At 38.3% G+C, this 22961-nt stretch overlaps 1 protein-coding gene across 2 annotated transcripts; it reads left to right on the top strand.

Annotated features, from left to right (window-relative positions):
• Positions 1-14232: 14232 nt before the first annotated feature.
• ZNF706 (zinc finger protein 706) lies at positions 14233-20967 on the top strand. 2 transcript variants are annotated; one of them, XM_033126541.1, is made up of 4 exons: positions 14233-14327; positions 17249-17385; positions 19365-19472; positions 20655-20962. In XM_033126541.1, exons 2-3 carry the CDS (start codon positions 17251-17253, stop codon positions 19458-19460), a joined length of 231 nt encoding a protein of 76 aa, XP_032982432.1. In that variant the 5' UTR covers positions 14233-14327; positions 17249-17250; the 3' UTR covers positions 19461-19472; positions 20655-20962. The 2 variants fall into 2 exon arrangements, with proteins under 2 accessions (XP_032982432.1, XP_032982431.1); XM_033126540.1 differs by having other exon boundaries at positions 14248-14530; positions 20655-20967.
• The last annotated feature ends 1994 nt before the right edge of the window (positions 20968-22961 follow it).

The raw sequence follows: 22961 nt of genomic DNA, 5'->3' as shown, positions 1-22961 counted from the left end.
TTGCAGGGGGCGCTGCCCACCATCCCTTGCGGGACTCGAGGAATTGAACTGGCAACCTTGTGGTTGAGAGCCCACTGGCCCATGTGGGAATTGAACCGGCAGCCTTCGGAGTTAGGAACATAGAGCTCTAACCGCCTGAGCCATGGGGCGGCCCTAACTGCCACTTCTTGATTACAATTCAGACTAAGCATTTATATTCTGAAACAAGAAATGCACTGTCAGCTGAAAAATATACTCTAATAGTTACAATAATATATTACAGCAAAAGATAGTCTTGCCTGAAAATTAAAGAACTCAGGATCATCATGTTATAACAAATTTTATTGACTAATACATTTTATTGAATATCAAGGAAAATCAGGGATTAGAATATGTATTTTCCTCAAAAACTTTTGACTCAAAAATAGGAAAAATTGTCTTCCTATTCCTTCGAATTTCTTTCTCTTTCGTTCCCCCATATCAAATTTTCTCCAATCTGAAAATGTTCTTTAAAAAAAACAAAAACAGAAAAACAATTTCTAACTTAGTTGTAATTAGGTTTTAATCAATGCAACTGTTTTTAACTTTGTATACTGTCTTTCCCTCCAGTTAATTAGGTTATTTTATAAGCCAGTCAGCATATACTATCAGACAAAATATTGGCTTCCATTAAGTATCACAGGGGTATGGTTACCCCTGTGAAAAATGTGGAAACTGAAGCACAATGAGGTAGTATGACGTGCCCAGCTGATGCAGAAATTTCACATCTTCTGAAATGAGTGATTGGTAAGGATAGCTGCCTACACTCTTGGGCTCATGGGCCAAAGCCTTTGGTCCAATCCCCTGGTGGGACAGATAATAAAAATACACCATTATGGTCACAGATTCTAGTGAACCAAACATCTGACACATGTAAGCCATAGCTCAAAAGATGGATCATGCAAGAGAAGGATCTGTGTATATCCATCCATCCCCCCCACCCCCGACAGACAGACAGCTGACAGCACAAGCCCTCCTGAGGCCCATCAGTGGTGAAATTAAATACTAAGTTTGACAAGTAAACATACATACACCTTGGAAATTTTAACTATGCCAAGTACACTGAAGTATTCCGATGACTATGTTGGACAAACCCACGCATCATATTGCATTTGTTCCAAGTGACACATCATTTGTGTATTAAAGACATCCTTCTCTTATTTGTGCTTTAAATTCCTAGCCACTAAAAATAGCTCTCTTTAAGGTTAACCAATTTATGTTCTTTGTTGACTTTCTGAAATTATATGAAAGAAAAAAAGTAAAAATGTCAGCTAAATAAAACTAACACTTGGGTATTTGGGTACTCCAAATCTACTTTGGAAATAAGGATATAAAATATAAATTTCTCATACATCATACGGAGCAAAGTTATGATCATATTTTAAGAATCTAAATTGTTACCACAAATGACATCTACTCTAAATCCCTCATTTTTCATATTAAGAAACAAGAGCCAAAGATGAGAAGAGATTTCCCTGTGCAACCCAGAAGAGGAGCAGGTCACGGTCATGCCATGGAAAGAACCCTGATGACCATCTTAACCATCGTAAGGCCCATGTGAGTGTGCTTCACAGCCAGACGGAAGAGGAATTCCCGCCTGCAATCCTCTCACGAGGCAGTGTGGTGTGGGTTAAAGAAGGAAGGAGTAAGAATCAGATAGGTTTGGATTCTCAATACTAGCTCTTTACTTATTAGCTCTCCACCTTTTTTTGTTTAGCTGACAATGAGAAAATTAATCTTTTGGAGTCTCCGTTTCTTCACCAATAAATCAGACCTACTATAAAGGTATGATGTGAGGATTAGAGATACACAGCAGGTTCCCAATTAATTGTAGCCATTATTATCATCCTAACAAGTAAACAAGTAATAGCTGCATTGATTATCTATCATTCTCCATTCCTTTCCCCAGATGTCTTTGTCATCTTATACTTTAAGAAAAATAATTTATTTTGAGAATTTGGTCCAGTCTAGGGGTTTGATGTCTGATCCTGAAATAAGGCAAAGTACCCGGGCTGCAAGGAGATTGGGTTATCATCTGTAAACTGTCCTGAGCAAGTGAACTATCCAGCTATGGCTATAAGGAACGTGGAGAGCCGGGGATTCCCCTGGTTCACACAGACAACAAAAACTGAATGTAGGTCATTGTCTCATTTGTACCCACAGGATTTTAATTTATGGAGGTGACTAAATGACAATATGGAGAGGTCAATACCGTTGAAAGAAGAATTATGACTTACATTTCCAGAGAGTGGGGCACACCACACCACACAGAGCCACGTGGGAGCACTAGGTTTCGGTCAAGAGGCAGAAGCAGAAGTCTAGGCCAGAACGTTTATGGGAGTTTGTGCAGAAAACGCAAGACAGAGCAGGGTAACATTTTAGGATTAGTCAGCTTGAATCATTCTGGCAGGCTTGGGGCTGTAGGGGTGTTCTCTAATTGCCTGGTACCTGGCCCTGGGATGACTTAGGTCAGAGAAAATATTGTCTTGGTGTGTGAGAGTTACATAAGGCGAGTGGTTGCAGGCATAGTCTCAGAATTGCATACAAAAGGTATATTCCTAGGCAAGTTGTTATTATATTTGAGAATTAGCTAGCCTTAGGAGGTGCAGTCTCTCCCTGGGGCTGGTAGGCCCCCAAAATATTAAAATGTCGAGATACAGAAAATTAAAAAACCGGATTAATACAGTCATAGAAATTTCAAACAAGTATTTATTTCCCCTTTTATGCTATTGTCTACTCATCCCTTAATCACTTAGTGCTCTTATGGTATATAGACATTAAATTTTCATTTGATATGTAAATAGTGAGCAGCCTTGGTTTCAAATTTTCATCTGTATAGAGTTTGGGATGGTTTTTATTGTGCTTTTCATAAAAAGAATTCTTTTGAAAGACACTGAAGTTTATGTTCATTGAAGTTCAAGGACTAGAAGGGGTCTTGGAATTCACTCAGATCAACCCTTTCATTTATTTATTTATTTATTTTTTATTGGGGAATATTGGGGAACAGTATGTTTTTCCAGGACCCATCAGCTCCAAGTCAAGTCATTGTTTTCAATCTAGTTGTGGAGGGTGCAGCTCAGCTCCAAGTCAAGTCGTTGTCTTCTATCTAGTTGTGGAGGGCGCGGTTCACTGGCCCATGTGGGAATCAAACCAGTGACCTTGCTTTTAGGAGCACCAAGCTCTAACCACTGAGAAACCGGCCACCCCAATTCTTTAATTTATATCGGAAATTTTTAATTTATAGTCATTAAAAATTCTTTTGAGTCTTAATGGCTTAACTACTATTAAAATCAACCATACAATATAGTTAAACATGTAATAAAAGCATTAAATAACCATATTCAACCAAAAAGTGGTTAAATTTCAGAGTGTAACTACATTCTTTTTTCTTTTCTTGTCTTCTCTCTTCCAAAGTAATACATAGTTCAAAGTAGAGACATTAGAAAGAAGTCTCTGGAGATCATCAGAAGTTAGGAAAAGCTATAGGAGTCATTTTCAGGACAGATTTCTCTCTACGGGAGTATCCCAGCATCACCAGCACAGCCAAGACCTCAGACAAAATCAAGACCATAGACCACACCAAGACAGCTTTACAGTTATAGGTTGGTATAAAAGTAATTGTGGTTTTTGCAATTATTTTTAACCTTTTAAACTGCAATTACTTTTGCACCATCTTAATAAAATCACGGTAAAGGCCCTCACCTGGTAGACACCTGTACGAATTCCTGCCTGGAGAAGAATGAATTGCTCAATTCTTGAGTTTCCTGTTTTGTTTTGGGTTTTGCCCCCACTTAAGAGTAGTAATGGAAGAACAGCAAGGACAGGCACATTAAATTTGGAAAACACTCTTCTCCATAGATTGTTCAGCTGCCTGAGTGTCTAATGATAAGGGTGGTATGCAAAGAACTAGAAAAATGGAATGGTGGACACTGAGGCATGTGCTTACCTGGAATGAAAAGTAGAGACTCTAATTGTAGGGAGACACCAAGGGTGCTAATAATACCTGGACTTATTATAATCACTGGACTTAGTCATCCATCTTTCTGAAGCCCTGTGAAGACACACATACTGCCTAGGAAAAAACATGGTTAGAAAATTCGTAGAAATAAAAATCATTTCATTGATTTAATTTTTGTTTTATCACAGTAATACATGCAGTTTAAAAATTCAACTTATTTTACAAGACTAATCATAAAAAAACAGCAGTTTCCCATCAGCCAGATGTTTTCTTTTTGGCCACAGCTATTTTTTAGAAATTTTTTAGTCAATTCTTTTAGTATTTATCTATATATCTCTAAGAAATATTCATATACTACTATTTCTTGGAAGTTTTTTCCCCCAGTTTTAGGCATTATCTCTGGACTTCCATTACAGTAGATCAGAATTTAGCTCTCTTTCAGCTCTTCCCCCAATTTAGCCCCATCACACATTTAGACTTCTCATTGCCCCATCCTCCCAATACAGTTAGTTATATTTGTAGTTATAATTGTGGTTCGGTCCATATTTACATTAATATCACTATGTAAATATATTTAAAGCATGCTCTGTGATCCTTAGGAGGGCTTAGTTTGGAGGGATCATTCAGGCATATATGAATATTCATTTAACAAATATTTATTAGATGTCAGGCACTATGCTCAGTGCTGGCTGTACAAGGGTCAAGTGATGTAGGACATACCCAGGGGGTGTAGAACAGTGCCCCAGTGTGTGCTACAGTCTGTTCTGGAACCAGACTGCCAGGAGTCTAATCATACCTTTTCCACTTAGCAGCCATGTAATCTTGGGCAACTCACTTAACCATTTTGTGCCTTAGTTATCTAAGAGTTATGGAGAGAATTAAATGAATCAAAATATGTGAAGCACATGTAACAGTGCCTGATAGATAGTAGGGACTATATAAGTGTTACATAGCATTATTATTTTAGGAGTCAAACGGAAAGGAGAAATTTATATACATGTATTCTACACATTTATATTATACACATATGCCTGTATACACATATATTTGCATATATGTATACATACATATACATTTATGTATATGTGTGGGCATATATGTGATACAGATGTATATATACATATACACACACACACACACACACACACACACACACACACACACACACACATATATATTTACAATATATTACATACCATAGGTGCTAAGATTGAAAGTACAGGGTGCTATGAGAGCAATAAGCCAGAGGAATTCTTCATATGATGAAGGCTCAAGGAAGGAAGGCTTCTCTAAGAATGGGATATTTCAGCTGGAATTTGAAAAGTAACTAGAAAGTAGCCAGAGTAGGGAGAAGCATGTTACAAAAGAGGAAAGAGCATATATCAAGTCTCCAAGGTAGGGAAGAGCTTGGTCAGCTTGAGGAACTAAAAGACCACTGAGGCAAGAAAGAAGAGCTTGGTCAGCTTGAGGAACTAAAAGACCACTGAGGCAAGAAAGAAGAATGTCAGGAGCCCAGACAAGGCTTTGTGGGCCGTTGTGAGAACAGTACTGGATTTTATAGTGGATGGCCAGTGAACTATCCTGAGCAGATCTTCATTTTTAAAAAATCATCCTGATTACCTAGAAGTGATTGTATTAAAGGGGAGCTGGAGAATTTCTCCACTTCTGGGTAAGTTAATGCCCCAAACAAACCAGATGAAAGGTGCTGATTTGGATTAAAATAGTGGTAGTGGAGATGGTGAAAAGTAGACAGAATCAATATATATTTTGGGGTAAGATCAACACTTTCTTCAAAGAAAATATACCAATGGCCAATATGTACAAGAAAAGATGCTCACCATGATAGCCATCAGGGAAATGCAGGTCAGAACATTGAGATAATAATACTTCACATGCACTAAGATGCTATAACAAATAACACAAACAGTAACAAGTGTTGGAGAATATGTGGAGAAATTGGAACTCTCATACACTGCTGTTTGCCATACAAAACGATGCAGCCTCTTCAGAAAACATTCTGGCAGTTCCTCAAAAGGTCAAACATGGAGCTATTATATGATCCAGCAATTCCAATCCTACGTGTATATCCAAGAGAAATGAAAACATATGTTCATACAAAAACTTGTATATGAATGTTCAAAGCAGCATTTTGGCTATTCATAATAGCCAAAAAGTAGAAACAACCCAAATGTTCATTAACTGATGTATTGATAAATAAAATGTGACATATCCATAAAATGAAATATTCAGCCATAAAAAGGAAAGACTTTCTGATACGTGCTACAACATGGATGAATCTTGAAAACTTTATGCTAAGTGAAAGAAATCAGTCACAAAAGACCACATATTGTATGATTCAATTTATATGAAATATCCAGAATAGACAAGTCTATAGAAACAAAGTAAATTAGTGGTTGCCCAGGGCTTCAAGAATTAGGGGGAAATGGGAAGTTATGGGTAATGAGTGTGGACTTTCTTTTCAGGATGATGAAAATATTTCAAAATTGATTGTGGTGATGATTACACAACTCTGTAAATATACTGAAAACCATTGAATTGTACACTTTAAATGGGTGATTTGTATCTTATGTGAATTATACCTCAATAAAGCTGTTATATTAAAAAACCATTTAGAATAATGAAAAATGAAATGTCCAATATTCTCTCCACTGCCCTGCCCAAATCTCCTTCTCATCTGTCTATCCTACCTCAATAAAGGTACCGCCATCCACTGGGATAACCACTTTAAAAGCCTAACTGATAACCCCGGAATTTGTCTCCCTTAACCTTTACTTCCAATCAATTGCCAAGTCATGTTGATTTTACTCCAAAATATATTGACACTGTCCACTTTTCACCATCTCCACTGCCACTATTTTGATCCAAATCACCACTTTTCATCTGGTTTGTTTGGGGCATTAACCTACCAGGAAGTGGAGAAATTCTCCAGCTCCCCTTTAATACAACCATGTTTCCCTGAAAATAAGACCTAGCTGGACCATCAGCTCTAATGCGTCTTTTGGAGCAAAAATTAATATAAGACCTGGTATTACATTATATTACATTATATTATATTATATTAGACCCAGTATTATATTACATTATTTTATATTACATTATATATTATATTATATTATGTTATATATTATATCCCCAGTATTATATTATATTATATAATAATCACATTATATTATATTATAATTATAAATATATAATATAATTATATATTATACATTATAATATATACTATATTATATTATATTATATATAATCACAATCATATATATTATAATATATAATATAATATAATATAATATAATATAATATAATATAAAGACCCGGTCTTATATTAGAGTAAAAAAAGACAGGGTCTTATATTAATTTTTGCTCCAAAAGATGCTTTAGAGCTGATGGTCCAGCTAGGACTTATTTTCAGGGAAACATGGAATCACTTCTAATCAGATCTGCTGTCCATTTTTAAATTGTGTTGTTTCTTTGTCACTAATGCTTTTGGTGTCATATCTAAGGTTTTGCTTAACCCAAGGTCATACAGATTTACTATATTTTCTTCAAGAATTTTAGTTTTAGTACTTACATATAGGTCTGTGATCTGTTTTGATTAATTTTTGTACACGGTGTGAGTTAGGGGTCCAACTTCATTCTTTTGCATGTGGCTATCCAGTTGTCCCAGCACCATTTGGTGCAAGGATGATTCCTTCTCCCATTGAATTTTCTTGGCACTTGTGTTGAAATCAATGTGAATATTTATTTCTGGATTCTCAATTCTATCCCACTGATCTATGTGTCTATTCTTATACCAGTGCTACAGTCTTGAATATTTTAGCTTTGTAACAAGTTTTGAAATTGGGAAGTGTGATCCCTCCAATTTTGTTCCTCTTTTCAAGATTGTTCTGTCTATTCTGGTATAAGGAAATACACATTCCTCCTCTGTGTGTCTCCTCAACTCTCAATACTTTACTACAACACTACTTCATTTCTAATACCAGATATGTAGGTTTTGCAAACATCACGTAATTTTGCAACACCAGCTAAGTGTCCTACAATTCTGACATTATCTACCTGAGATAGCATCAGATCCCACAGGACTGCCCCCTCCCCCTTCAGATGCCAATTGCATGTCAGGTTGTCATCTAGGCTTCTGACTGACAAGCTATAAAACAGAGCTTTCCATGATCACCTCCTTAGGTTTGATTAATATGCTAGAGCAGCTCACAGAACATAGGGAAACATTTACTTATGTTTAAAGTATTATTACAAAAAATATAAAAGATATAGATGAACAGTCTAATGAAGAGGTACATAAGGCAAGGTCCAGAAGAGTTCCAAGTACAGAAGCTTCTGTCCCCAAGGTACTGGGGTGTACCACCCTCCCAGCCTGTGGATGCCTCATTCATCAATCCAGAAACTCATCAAATCTTGTTTCAAGAGTTTTTACAGAGCTTAATCACCAGCCCCCTCCCCTTTGCCTTCCTAGAGGTCACTGGGTGAGGCTGAAAGTTCCAATCCTCTAATCACTTGGTCTTTCTGGTTACCAGCCCCATGCTGAGGCTATCTAGGGGCCCCACCCTAAATCACCTCATTAGTATAAATTCAGCTGTATTCAAAAGAGGATACTTATGAATGACAAAAGACACTCCTATCACTCAGAAAAGTCCAAGGATTTTAGAAACTTTGTCCCAGGAACAGGGACAAAGGCCAAATATATTTCTTATTATATCACATTTGGGTTCTTTGGGATTTCCAGATGAATTTCAAAATAAGCTTGATTTATATAAAGATGCCAGCTGAGATTTTCATAGATTGGGTGCATTGACTCTGTAGCTCAAATTGGGGAATATTGCCATCTTTATCATATTAAGTTTTTTGATCTATAACATGGACTGCCTTGCCATGGTTTTCTTTAATTTTTTTCAACAATATTTTTTGCTGTTCAGAATGTAAGTTTTGCACCTTTTTTTGGTAAGTTTATTCCTAATATTTTATTCTTTTTGATGCTATTCTAATAAATCACATTATTTTTTAAACCTATTTTAATATCTCTGAAATTGAGATGTATCTTACAATCAAGGGTATCTTAGCATTATGCCATTCAATTGGCAGTAATTTTTTTTTTTTTATCTTAGTGGACATAAATGTGACTAAATGTGGGGTCATATGAAGTTCATTATTTAAAGCCATTATTTAAAGCCTTTGGGAAAAGGGTGTAGATCAGACAAGAGATTCCTAGTTGCAGTTCTGAAAAATCTCAACAATATGGATAAAAAGAGTTTCTATGGAAAGTAACCCCACAGGGTGATCTGATCATAAATTCCCAACTGGGCAGGTCATGGCAGGTAGTCACACCCCAGGATTATAACTTTTAGTAGAAAGAGTTATGTTTGCTTTAAGCAAGTCCTGTCCGTTGTATCTCTGCATCTAGGTTATCACACCTTTGATATAACCACCCTCAAGAGAGCACATAATCTTTCTCTACGCGTAAGAAACATCCACACCTGTAGAGAATTTTTATAAGAGTTGATTTGAGCAAAACTGACAACACATGCTGGGGAGCAAGATCTCAAATGCTCCAGAGAATGAGTTTATGTTTTTTTTTTTTATGTATTTGGAATTGAGGGATCCTAAGGAAAATTTCATGAGGGTGGGAGAAAGCAAGGTGGGGTTGGATTACAAGATAGTTAACAAGATTATGTGTTGTTCCCTCTTTCTGGATTTTTTTGAGTAGTTTGAGGATAATAGGTGTTAATGTGTGGTACTAGCATAAAAACAGGCACATAGATCAATGGAATAGAATAGAGAGCCCAGAAATTAATCCATTCATATATGGTCATTTAATCTATGACAATGGAAGCAAGAATTTACACTGGGGTAAAGACAGTCTATTTAATAAGTGGTGCTGGGAAAACTGGACTGACACATGCAAAAAAATGAAACTGGATCACCTCCTTACGCCATATATGAGAACAAATCCAAAATGGATTAAAGACTTAAATGTAAGACCCAAAACCATAAAACTCCTAGAAGGAATTATAGGGAGTAAATTCGCAGACATTACCCTGAGTAATGTTTTTACTGATATATCCTCTTGGGCCAGGGAAGTAAAAGAAAAAATAAACATGGGATTACATCAAACTTAAAAGTTCTTTCACAGCAAAGGAAACCATAAATAAAACAAAATGGCAGCCTACTGAATGGGAGAAGATATTTGTCAATGATACATCTGATACGGGGTTAATATACAAAATTTATAAAACACTCATTCAGCTCAACACCAAAAAACCAAAGAACCCAATTAAAAAATGGGCAGAGGACATGAAGAGACATTTCTCTAAAGAGGACATACAGAGGGCCAACAGACATATGAAAAAATGCTCAACCTCATTAATCATTAGAGAAATGCAAATAAAAACCACGAGATATCACCTTACTCCGGTCAGAACGGCTATTATCAACAAATCAACAAACAACAAATGCTGGCGCAGTTGTGGAGAAAAGGGAACCCTAGTGCACTGCTGGTGGGATTGCAGATTGGTGTAGCCACTATGGAAATCAATATGGAGGTAGGTATCTCAAAAAACTGGAAATAGAACTACCTTATGACCCAGCAATTCCACTCTTAGGTATCTATCCAGAGAAATCCAAGATGCTAATTAGAAAAAATATATGCACCCGTATGTTTATTGCAGTGCTATTTACAATAGCCAAAACTTGGAAACAACCAAAATGTCCATCAGTAGATGACTGGATAAAGAAAGTGTGGTACATTTATACAATGGAGTATATTACTCAGCTATAAAGTAGAATGAAATCTTACCATTTGCAACAATATAGATGGACCTAGAGAACATTATGCTAAGTGAAATAACTCAGTCAGAGAAAGACAAATACCATATGATCTCACTTATATGTGAAACTAAAGAACTGAATAAATGAGCAAAGTAAACAGAAATAGTCTCAGAGATAAAGAGAAAAAACTGATGGTTGCTAGAAGGGAGGGGAGTGGGGATGAGGGAGAAGGGGAAGGGATTAGACAGTATAAATTGGTAACTACAATATTGTCACCAGGATATGAAAGACAGTTTGGGGAATATAATCAATAATGTTGTAAAGATTTTGTAGGGTGTAAGATGGGCACATGTTTTACTAGGGAGACCACTTCTTGGATGGTGTAGATGCTTGATCACTGCACTGTACACCTGAAGCTGAAGCTGAATAACATTGTATGTCAACTACAACTTAATATGTGTGTGTGTGTGTGTGTGTGTGTGTGTGTGTGTGTATAGTCACAGGATTTGGAGTACAGCATAGGGAATAGAGTCAATGGAATTGTAATAGATATATACAATGTCCGAGGGGCAATAAATATTTTCGGGGAGGGAAGTTACCACTTTGTGAAGGGTGAAATGTCTAACTAGTACATTGTTTTGTACACCTGAAACCAATTAAAAAAAAAAAAATGTTCCCTTGAGGGTGGTTAAGCCTCCCAGAGGTCTGAAAAAGAGGATTACTATGGCATTTCAAAAGAGTGTTAACCTAGATGCACAAGAACAGTAGACAGGGCTGGCTTTAGTCAAAGATAAATATTTTTCTAAAAAAGTTATGTGCCTGGGCTGTGACTACCCACCATTACCTGCCCAGGTAGGAATTTATCATCAGATCACCCTATGAGATTACTTTCTGTCGCTGGACTTGTCAGTTTTATTAGAACCCATTTTTTGTCCACAATTGTCATTATTGTTGTTGTTATTTGTCACTAGATGGAAAGACATACAGGCCAGGACCTCACTTCTTTTGTACTCTAATGAACCCGAGTCAAGAGCTTTACTAAATTTAGATATTACTCTACATGCCACAGATAAATTGGAGAAAGTGATTCAGAATAATCTATGCTTATTTGAGAAATAATATATTGATTAACCGCCAGCTCTTTCACTCCTGAAAATCTGACATGAATACAAATAAATAAATAAATAAATAAGCATTTCATGTCTTCAGAGAAACACTTTGATTGTGATATGGATAGAAAATAGGTACATGCTTATTGCATATTAATCTAGAGTAATTGCCTAAAGGCAGAAGAGGAACAATAGTCAGTAGAAGTACTGTAGCACTCACAATTAAAACCAGAAATGTGTATAAAAATCCTTCAAAGGAATTCATATCCCATTTGCTGTCATATTTCTATAACATAAGTAGGACACCAGCTGGTAGTAATGCTAATTCATCCGCCTTTCATTTACTGTTTATCACTTCACAGATGTTGAATCTTATCCATTCCTTTTTTCCTTTGTATTTCAAATATCCTAACCATCATATAAAGTTAACATAATACCATATCGTCTAGGCAGTAGCTCTCAACCAAGGGAGATTTTTGAGGGAGATTTTTGACCCCCAGAGGACATTTGCAATGTCTGGAGACACTTTTACTTCTCAAAACAGGAGATGAGGACAGGGAATTTGCTAGGTATCCTACAATCCCCAGCACAGTCCTCCATAACAAAGAATTATCCAGCCCAAAATGTCAATAGTGCCAAGGTTGGGAAACTCTACCAGTGGGGATATTTATATGTATATGAACTTTCTAGGGTAAAGTCTGTAGCTCTTACCAAATTCTCAAAGGTGGTGTAACTGAAAAATTTAAGAACCACTGGCTTTAATGGATATTTCATTTAGCCCTTGGTAACAGGTGACACATTAATCCTATTTCACAACAGATATCACCTCTCTAGTTAAAAAGACTTACCTCTGCCATCCAGATTTCTGTCTCTTTCCACTATCCACTCTCATTTACCACTAAACAAACAGCTCTTTGGATTTCCTGTCTCTAGGTCTTCCAAGTACCACATCCAGCCTCCTATTAGCCAGTTTAATACAATTATTATGGTTATGGTGACTATTAATGATCAAGCTATAGATTCATGATATGTCAATAAAAGTCCTTTCTTTAGACACACCCAGTTCCTTTGTTCAATATCCATTTATTCAGTGCCTACTATGTTTAACACACTGCTAGGCACTGGGTAAACAGCCATGAAAATGAGCTTACATTTGAGTCCTGGAGTGATATTAATACAATTTAAACATATAATTTAAAATTGCAACATGAGAGGAAAGGTGTATGAAGTAAAGATGAGAGGAGCTGAAATGAGAATGAAAAGCAGGACTGAACAACCAGATCACTGCATGCCACACAAAAGCAGTAAGTGGTAAACACCTTCCTGGCTATTTTGAACAATTTTGTGGTTATCTATATCCCAATCCAGGTAACTTGGGCTGTATTTATATTCAACTAACGTTTCCTAGGCAATGACAGGTAAATTTGGGAGAGTGGAGGCTATGGGTAAACTGAGAATGTCAAATGCAAAAGCTTCCCTTTTTTGTTGGTTAGAACTAACTAGAATTTAATCTGTGCGTAGGGGGTAGAAGGGGATGCAGAATAAAGCCAGCATCTCAAAGGCCGTTTCCAGTTAAGTCATTACAATCACCACTCCTCTTGGTAGGTTGATATTGTCAAGGCCCGTAAATCAAGACACAAAAAAATCAACCATACCCCCTAAAATTAGCAACTCGGTATATTGTTAGTAGTCAGCATATACCGGTCAGCGAGGTCTACCCAGCAATTTTCACTGAGGCAGTCAGGCTTTATTTTGCATTCACTAAAAACCCTAGATTGGTAAAGTAACCGGGGTTTCCGTGGGAACCCGCTGGTGAGAGAACAAAGGCTGCGCGTCCCTGTTAAAGGCCTCCGGGCCCGCCGGCCTCCTTCGGGGCGGAGGCGGCAGTGCTTGCGGGTGGTGGGCTCCCGGGTCGGTGACACACGCCACCCCGGCGCACCTCTCCGGGCCCCTCCCCGGGCGGCTGCACAGGAGGTAGCCACCGAGAAGGGAGGCGCGTGAGAAGGGACGCGGAGGCCGAGGCTTGGCCGCCGCCCGAGTGAGTGAGCGAGCGACTTGTGAAATACGCTGCTGGCTGTCACCCGCCAGGACCGAGATCACGCGGTTCCCAAGGCTCGCTGAAGCCACCCAGCTAGAGCACGCGGGAGGGGAGGGGCGTACGGACAGAGGGCGACGTCTCCTGCAGCTCCCGTCTCACAGGGGCGCCGTCGTTGCCAGGCCCCGCCTCCTTGAGCTTATGTAATAGGGGAGCGCTGCCATTGGCCCGCGCGACCGGAAAGAGCGCAGGCGTGCGAGGGGGCGGGGGCGGGGAGGAGGCCGCAGCAGGAAGGCGAGTGGGCGGGGGCTGCGAGGAGCAGGGGGGCACTGGGACGATTGGGAGAGCTGCGCGGCGTGCGCGGGCACGAGGCTTAGTGGCCTTCCCCAAGGCTGAGGCGGCGGTAGGCGCGCGAGCGCGGCGGCGGCGGCGGCGGCGGCGGGTGCGAGGCGCGGGCTGTTGTGCTCTGGTCTCTCTTATCCCTCCTAGGCGGGTGGTGGAAGCCGAGGCGGTGCTGTGCGCTCTCCCCCTTCCTCTCCCTCCGGCCACCTCCCCCGGCCCTTTCGCGCTGCGCGCTCTCTCCGAGGCAAGACTGTCCCGGCCCGGGTGAGCGGCTGGGGGGGAGGCGCTGACGCCGCAGGACGCCCGGGAACCGGGGTGGGCGCTCGCCGACGGGGTGGGCGGAGACCGTGGGGGTCGCCGCGGGTCGCGGGAGGCCGCCGGCCTACCTCGCCTTCCTGGGGGGTGGCCGGACTAGTGCTATCCCGGCACGGGCCGCGGGATGGTGGGGAAGCTCGGGCGCCTGCCAGGCCCTGCAGGTGGCCGGGTCTCAGGCCGGCCGCTGGAGCTGAACGGTAACCTTACCCCCTGGCGACAGCAGCTGGTCGGTTTCTGGAGACCGGGGCTTCCCGTTGCGGAAAGGGCCGAGTTTCGGGCAGCCAAGGCCTCCAGGAGGCGCGACTTGGGCCGGGGTCCGTGAGGAGTGGTGGGTAGGTGGTGGCTCTGGCCTTTGGTGACAGGAAAGAGGAGGGGGCTCACCGGGGCGAGAGAGGCCGGTTTGGGAAGGAAGGTGGACTAGGCTGCAGTTGAAGTCAATGACGTGTTGGGTGGAATACACCTTCCTCCTGGTGCTTTCATCGTCTCCCCTCCCCAAAAGGATGTAGTTAAAAGCTAAGGTCGGGATGTTGATTACTGCCTGGGCCTCTTCGTGTCAGACGGTTGTACAGAATGATCCTACTTCCTGGATCCAAAATGTTTTTTTACTCATTTTGGTTTTAAGAGAAGCTTTGGGACAGTGCTTACTTGTTGCCTCCTGCAAGAGCTCCTCATTTTAAAATAACTCATTATTTTCTGACTACTTCCCACTTTGCAGCCCTCTCAAAACCTCACAGAGTCATATTAAAAAACAGTTTTTAGATGTTTGTTAATGACTTCTGGCCCTTCAGTTTGTCACATTTAATCAAGGAGCAGTTATGGTTAAGATTTTGTAGAAAATTCGATTGGCTTGAGAGTAGGTCCTAAGTTGAACTGTCCAAAAGCAGGTGGTTTGTTCGTTTGCATTTCTGCTTTCAGAAAGGAAATCAGTGCAGTGTGTTGTTAGAAGTTAAGGGCTTACCAATGAATTTAGACTATTTGATTTTATTTCCTTTACTTGGTATTAAGTTTTCCGTTTTAAAAATAAGAACAAGCAACTACAATCTTATTAAAGCTTTTAGGGCTTTTTTGTTTCTGATTTTAGATGGCAATGGAAAATGGGTTAAACTTACTGTGTAATATATTTCAGGATAAATCCTAAATACAAAAATTAAAAATAATGTGTATCTAATGACACTGCATAAAAATGTTATCAATAATAGCTAATAACTTACAGAAGTCAAAGAAACTTCTGAATTAGTGGTCTGCCATTTATGTTTTTTTCCCAATATAAAGCAATTTTAGAGGTTACCCACACAATCAGTGTATTAACATACATAGCTTACTTTGCATGGAAGAGTTCAGGTGCATGAGAAGACTGAAGTAGTCTAACAAAGTACTGATACTAAGACCTTGAGACATTAGTAATGTTATAAAACATTTGGATACATAAAGATTGAATACTTGACTACACTACTGTCATCCAAATAATACATAAGTAACCAAATCTGTTTCCATGGGAATAGATTTGTAAGCTTGCCATAACATTTGGACTTAAATATACTGTTTTTAAAAAAATCATTCCATTTGGCTTGGAATTTGGTTTAAAAAAATGGAAGTTTAGTCTTCAAGGACTAACACATCTGGTAATATTTATCATTATTTGGTGGGAATGGGGTTCTTATATTAGGCTAGCATACTAAACATTTTTATAATTTGTTAAAATATCCCACTGGCTTCCTAGAAAAGCCTTGATCCTCCTCCACATTGCACTTGACTTTCAGTTCAGTGTTTAATGCTAGAGGGAACTTGTACAGTTGGTGCATTTTTTCAGTTTCTCTTTCTTTTTTGGGAAAAGTTCAGGTGTTTCTATGAAATGATTTGGCCTCATATCCATTAACTAGTTAGGGTTCCAGTCAGAAAAAAAGTCAGTGCTCTTTTCTGGTCAAGTTGAGGTAGATCCATTGTATGTTCGTGTCCTGCAATGATTTAAAAGTTTAAAATTTACAGGACACCAGAAGTAAAAAGTGGTATCTTTCATTATTGTATAAGTACCTTTACCCTTTTTACAAGTTTCATTCTCTCAACTGGGAACTATTTAATCTTATTTAATAATTTGTCCAGCAATCCTGCAAAGACCAATTTTTAAGAAAGATTTAGAATAGTACAATAGTTTTATGATACCTAAGTATTTAAGAGAACAGTTCCCATTTCTCCTGTGATTTCCTTTAGAGGCATCAGATGATACCTCTTAAAGTTGTAAGAGTCTCAAATCACAACAGAAATACAAGGGAAAAGTACCTTTGCAATAGTTTTTTCTTTTTGAATGCTGCGTTTTATAAATATACTACAAGTTACATATCCATTTTACTATTAATAGGATTTGGATTATTTCCAGTTTTGGAAACAGGTGCGCTGGACATTCTTGTACTGTGTCTTTTGGTGTACATACATTTGCATTTCTGTTGGCTATATTGTTCTGTTATAGAGTAGACAACTACAGACAGCTTTCCACAGTGGTTGTACAAGTTTATCTTCTATTAGCATTGTATGTGAGAATTTGAAAACTCATGCATTTTGATTAACAATTTTTCTATAAAACAAGTCTTTAACTCTGAGAGTGTTATCATACTTAGATAACTCTATATTGGAGTAAATAAATCACTCTAATGCCTCAATTTCTGTTTTTAGATATGGCTCGTGGACAGCAGAAGATTCAGTCTCAGCAGAAAAATGCCAAAAAGCAAGCTGGACAAAAGAAGAAACAAGGGCATGACCAAAAGGCTGCTGCCAAAGCTGCCTTAATATATACATGCACTGTCTGTAGGGTAAGGGAAATTGAAAGACGTAGGTTTTCTTTGGACAGTTCTTTCATTAGAGATTGGTTTGTATAGGTTAAAGTTTTGCAATCATGGCAAAAAAAATTTTTTACTTAAAATAGGAGATTTGAGAGTTGGTTATTTTAGGAATCCATCTTTTCTTTACTTTTTTTTTTTAAACTTTTTTTAAAATTAGTTTCATGTGTACAAAACACTGTAATAGACATTTAGATCCCTTAAAGTGATAACTCCCCTCCCCCAATCTACTACCCCTCTGACATCACATACAGCCATTACATTTCCACTGTCTCTGTTCCTTATGGTGTACTCCACTTCTCGTGCTTGTGACCATATATATATATATAATATATATATAAAATTATAGTTGACATTATTATTCAGCTTCAGGTGTACAGTACAGTGAAGGAATCTATCTTTAGTCACCCATTCAGCAAATATTTATTGAATGACTCCTGTGGCCAGGCACAGTTTCTTAGTCGTTGGGGAAAAGGAGTGAACAAAGTCTCTTTCCTCATGGAGAATAAAGGTGTCCTCTTAAGGGAAAACAGTTACACTTTGAACTTTGTAAAGAGGTCAGATCTACATTCTTAGTTTAGAGCTATGTAAGATACTAGTGAATAAACCTCTGGTAATAAATTAGCTTTTTTTTTTTTCCTTTCACTAAATCCATAGTTAGGATGTCTGCAAAACTATAGAGTTTATTCACATTGATAGGTTTTACTAGAATCAATATGTTTTATTAGATTTGAAGAATGATCCTAACAGCTACTGTTGAGTGCTTACCATGTACCAGGCACTGATCCCGGTGTTTTACATGTAGGAGCCCATTAATCTGCATAACAACCCAGTAAGATAAAGTACTTTTATTATGTTCATTTTACAGAGAAATAAACTGAGTCATGGGGATTGATAACTTGCACAGGGTCACCCACCTAATACATAGAGGAGCTGAGATCTGAACCCAGAGAGTCCAGCTCCAGTGTCTACCCCCTGGACTACTCCATACTGCCTCAAAGAAGTTTTTCTTAAATTCTGAGCCAGAGTTTTTTTCTTGCCTGTTGGTTTAAGCTTACCACCCTGAAGTTAGTGCATAGAAGTACCAAAGGAAAAATACATAGGTCGGTCCGATACACACACACACACACGTCTTTTTTTTCCCCCCAAAAGCCCTATACTTGGGTAGGCTTGGTATGGATGGGACAGGAGCTTGATAAGACATGAGTCCTTAATTATCTGTAGACGTCATTACTGAGGAAATAGAAGTTCCTAACTACATAAAAATTCTACAAGAGAGATGTTATATTAAACACCTTATTTATATTGAGCTTTGATACACTCAGTGAAATTGAGCAGCTTCAGATCCTCTTTGGAGAGAAGCAGGGTAAAAGTAAAATTCACTAAATTACTGATGAAATGTGTTGACCTAAAAGTACATATTTAAAAACTCAAAATAACGAAATAGTTTTATTTCATGTTTTGTCTAATTGAATCTGCTAAGGAATAAATAATTGAAGTTCCTTGCCTGAGGAAGTCAGTATATATATATATATATATGAGAGCTGCAGGATCTAATACTAATTCAAAGCATAGGTCTTGGGCAAATCAAGCTCTAGGATTTAATTTCCTTGTGTAAAATGAGGATAGGAGGAAGTAATTTAAGATTACTATGAAAGTTCTGTGAGAATTCAGATAACATGCTTTACATAAGAGTTCAGTGCATGCTACCTATTTGCTGTTATCAGATAAGCAGAATACTTCATTCTCTGTGATACACCTCTTTGAAATGCGGGACTATGTTGGGAATTTCTTCATTAAATGTCATTTTTCACATGCCAGCCACTAAGTTGTAGGAGTTTAAAAAGTGTTTTGCATTGTTTATCATATGCTGGCTCAGGATTTTAAAAGCACACATTTTTATTTCATCAATAAAGCCTAACTCTTCCTTTTCATACAATTTTTTTAATTAGACGCAAATGCCAGACCCTAAGACCTTCAAGCAGCACTTTGAGAGCAAGCATCCTAAGACTCCACTTCCTCCAGAATTGGCTGATGTTCAGGCATAAAGTTGTTTACAGGTAATTGACCTTTTCTTTTTGTTTGTTAACATCAGGGTTGTATACAAAAGCAAAGTGTCTTCTGTAATTGTGAAGTTGATTTCTACCTTCTAGCTGAGACCATTAGCTTCCCCTTTTTCACTTAATGTTTAACTTTGCAATTGTTAAAAGTCCATTTTCCCAGACCATACCCTTTCAATGCCTTTGCAACACCCAAGTTTTTACTTCTGTAGCCAAAAATGGGAGGGGTGAGGGGCTGGGGTTACTGACCATCTCTGGCACAAGAATGGAAGAGACTTATCTGCTTAAAGAAAGGTTCCCAAGGTATTGTTACCAAGGTATTGAGGATCTTGCTCCCAGGAATGATGCAGACCCATGTTCCTGAGTGCCTTTTGCAGGTATTTTACTTAACAGTGCTTAGCTGAGCTAAGTGCGTTAAAATACAGGGCACGTGGCCAGCCAGGTGGCTTAGGTGGTTGGAGCGCCATGCTACCGAGGTCGCTGGTTCGATTCCCACATGGGCTAGTGAGCTGCTCCCTCTTCAGCTAAGATTGTGAACAACAGTTCTCCTGGAGCTGGGCTGCCTTGAGCCGCCAGATGTCGGAGTGTGCTGCCGTGGGCTACCGTGTGTGTGTGTGCTGCCAGGAGTTGCCAGCAGCCAGCGTGAGTGGCCCCCAGCAGGCAAGAGTTGCCGTGAGCAGTTGTGCCGACCAATGACAGGCGACCAACTGCCTTAGCCGGGGGAGCGCAAGGCTCATAATACCAGCATGGGCCAGGGAGCTGTGTTCTACACAACTAGACTGAGAAATAACGGCTTGAACTAGAGTGGGGGTGGGGGAGGCAGAAGAAGGGGGGGAAAAGAATATTAAAGAAAAAAAATACAGGGCACAATGTAGGTACACACTCTATAAACTTGGTAGTTGCTTGAAAATAATCAGCTTACACTTCTGTGTGGTTGGATTATTTTTTTCCCCCGAAATGGTTGTGATGGTGCTGGTGGTGTGAGTGTGTGTGAGAATTACTTCTTTTTAAAGTAAATTAATCAAAGTTCTGTTGTTTATAAAGTCCTGTTGACAAATCTACCAGACTAACTTGATAGCTTAGACATGTTGTGCTTTTTGTCTTAGACATTTGAAACGTATATATATAAGCTGCATTTGTGCAATGCTTACATTCACTGAAATTTTTGTTTATGTTTTGTAGGTGAATTCATGACACCTTTGACTCTTCTACTGTCTCAGATCTTAGGTAACAAACCTGCAGCTGCTTTTCTAACAAACTGTTGGTCAGCAAAAATAAAGGGGCTACAGAAACACTCATTTTTATGCTGTTCCCTTTTGGGCTTCATGCAAAGACAATTCTGTGTAAATGTACAGTTGACTCTGATTTGGAAATCTGAAAATCAGTCCATCCTTGTTATAAAAAATTTTTTTACAATTGTAATTATATTGATGTTCATATTGTGTAAAATAACTCATTTAATAAAGTAGTACTTTGATTTTACAACATCATAGGATAAATGGTTCTAGAAATTCTGTTCTAACTTTCTACATTATTTGCCTTATAAAAATCTAATAAATTCATCAGCCAGAATTGCAAGCGCAATTCTTATTTCCCTTTCTCAGCTCAGTGGCAAGTTCATTAGTTAAACAGACTCATTCATTAAATTTGTGTACACAGTTTTATTGGCAGCTGCTGATCTGGGTGAAGAATGACTTACTTGCTGCCTTAGTATATTGAGATCATGTGTCATTTCCCCCTCTGATTGTTTCCTGTGTTTGAAGTTGGAATATTTCAACTTGCTGTATGACCTGGCTATAGCTGCCAGCCAGGTATACCCTTTAGATAAGTGATACATTCTTAAAGCGGTTGGATTGTTACCCCTTCTGAAAAAGTAGGTTCTGAAATATATACCGTAATAAAATAATCAGTACGCCTATCATTTACTACAAAATATGCTGAAATTATGTGAACTGGTAAAGATCTTTTATAAATTATGCTGGATTCTTTAAAAATTCTTCAAGTTCTCTAATTTGAAATTGAAACATCATTTCGCAGGAGTTTTTGGAAATTAATGATTTGACCAACTCTAGAATGGATTTTGCATTAACAGAAAGATTGGAGTGACCTGTGTCTGGGTCATTTCCTAGAACCTTATCCTTCCTTTCCTTTTTGAGTAGTTGATTTTAGGAGTTTACTTTTTGCTGGTTCCTAAAATCAAAGACTGTATATATAATATGACTTCCGTCTAAACTAGAAAAGTATTAAAATAGGCCAATTTCCACATTTCATTTGCCTGTGAGGGGGGGAAGTCATTTGGTTCAGATGGATGACGTAAATCCAACCCAGTTAAAGGAGACTTAATTTTAGGGTCCTAATTTGCTTTTGTCAGCTATTAACTTTGCAAGTGAAACTGCTGTAACTGAGTTTAAATTTTAAAGTTCGTATGATAGGAAGAACACTTAAATATTTAGTGGTAATTGCTTAGAGCCACCAATCTGAGCCTGTGGATTACAAAATGCATTCCCCCTTTCTGCTGTCACTCATCATTGCATTTGTTTTGGAGCTGTGCATATTCTGCCCACTTTGTTTGTCTTCACTGTAAATTTAAAATAAGATATTTCCAAGGAAAATCTTCAGTGGTAATAGTTTCTTAGCAACTCCTTATATCTTACTTTAAAATAGTCTCTTTTTTTCCATGTATTTAATTTCCTAAGTTTCAGATTTAATATGTTATTTCCATATATTGATTACCAGAACATTAGAATTTGCCTAATTGCTTGTGGGTATTACAGAAGTTCTGGTTAAAGGCTTCTTAAAGTGCTTTGAGCATATATATTGTTTATGTTTAATAACAAGTCATTTAAAAAACATTCACAAGTTTTCGTTTAATTTTTTTTCATTTGCTTTACTCTTAATTCAGAATAAAAGCTTTTTGTTGTTATATTTAACCCTTTTTAATAAGCAGCTGAAGACATATTAATTCTATCTCAGTGATGGGGAAATAGCTGCATTGATCTTCCGTAAGACATTAATTCTTATAGTCTGTGTGAGGATTATTAGTACGGTCCCCTTTTGATTGTGTTTAAATCTGCTGTCTGGGGAAAATTAAGACTTGGTAAAAGACACTGAAAGAGAATTGGTCCGTTTGTATTCTGTGTTTCCATTAGTTGCCAAAAAGAATGGGGTTAAGATTAAACTTGTTTCCATTCTCCTTCGTATGAACTTACATCCCCATGTTTAAATGACACACTGGAGGCTCAGTTGTGTGCTGTAATGTCTTATTAAAGAAGATATTAAAGAAAACTTAACCTAGTCTAATTTTTTCTACATTTAGGAGTTTTTGTGTTGCCTCCTCCCATTTTTTTCTCTTTTTTTTCATTTCTCAACTTAGAATTGTCCCTTGAGTATAGAGCTCAGTGATTCTAAGGGTGACAAGAGATTTTTTTCATTTCTCATTGTTTTTCCTGTAGTCTATTTTGGGCCTATAGGATATCCTTAAAAATGAAA

Source organism: Rhinolophus ferrumequinum, chromosome 14 (assembly GCF_004115265.2).
Source record: "Rhinolophus ferrumequinum isolate MPI-CBG mRhiFer1 chromosome 14, mRhiFer1_v1.p, whole genome shotgun sequence".
In the NCBI taxonomy this organism is placed as follows: Eukaryota; Metazoa; Chordata; class Mammalia; order Chiroptera; family Rhinolophidae; genus Rhinolophus; species Rhinolophus ferrumequinum.
This window is presented reverse-complemented; position numbering and strand designations above follow the sequence as displayed.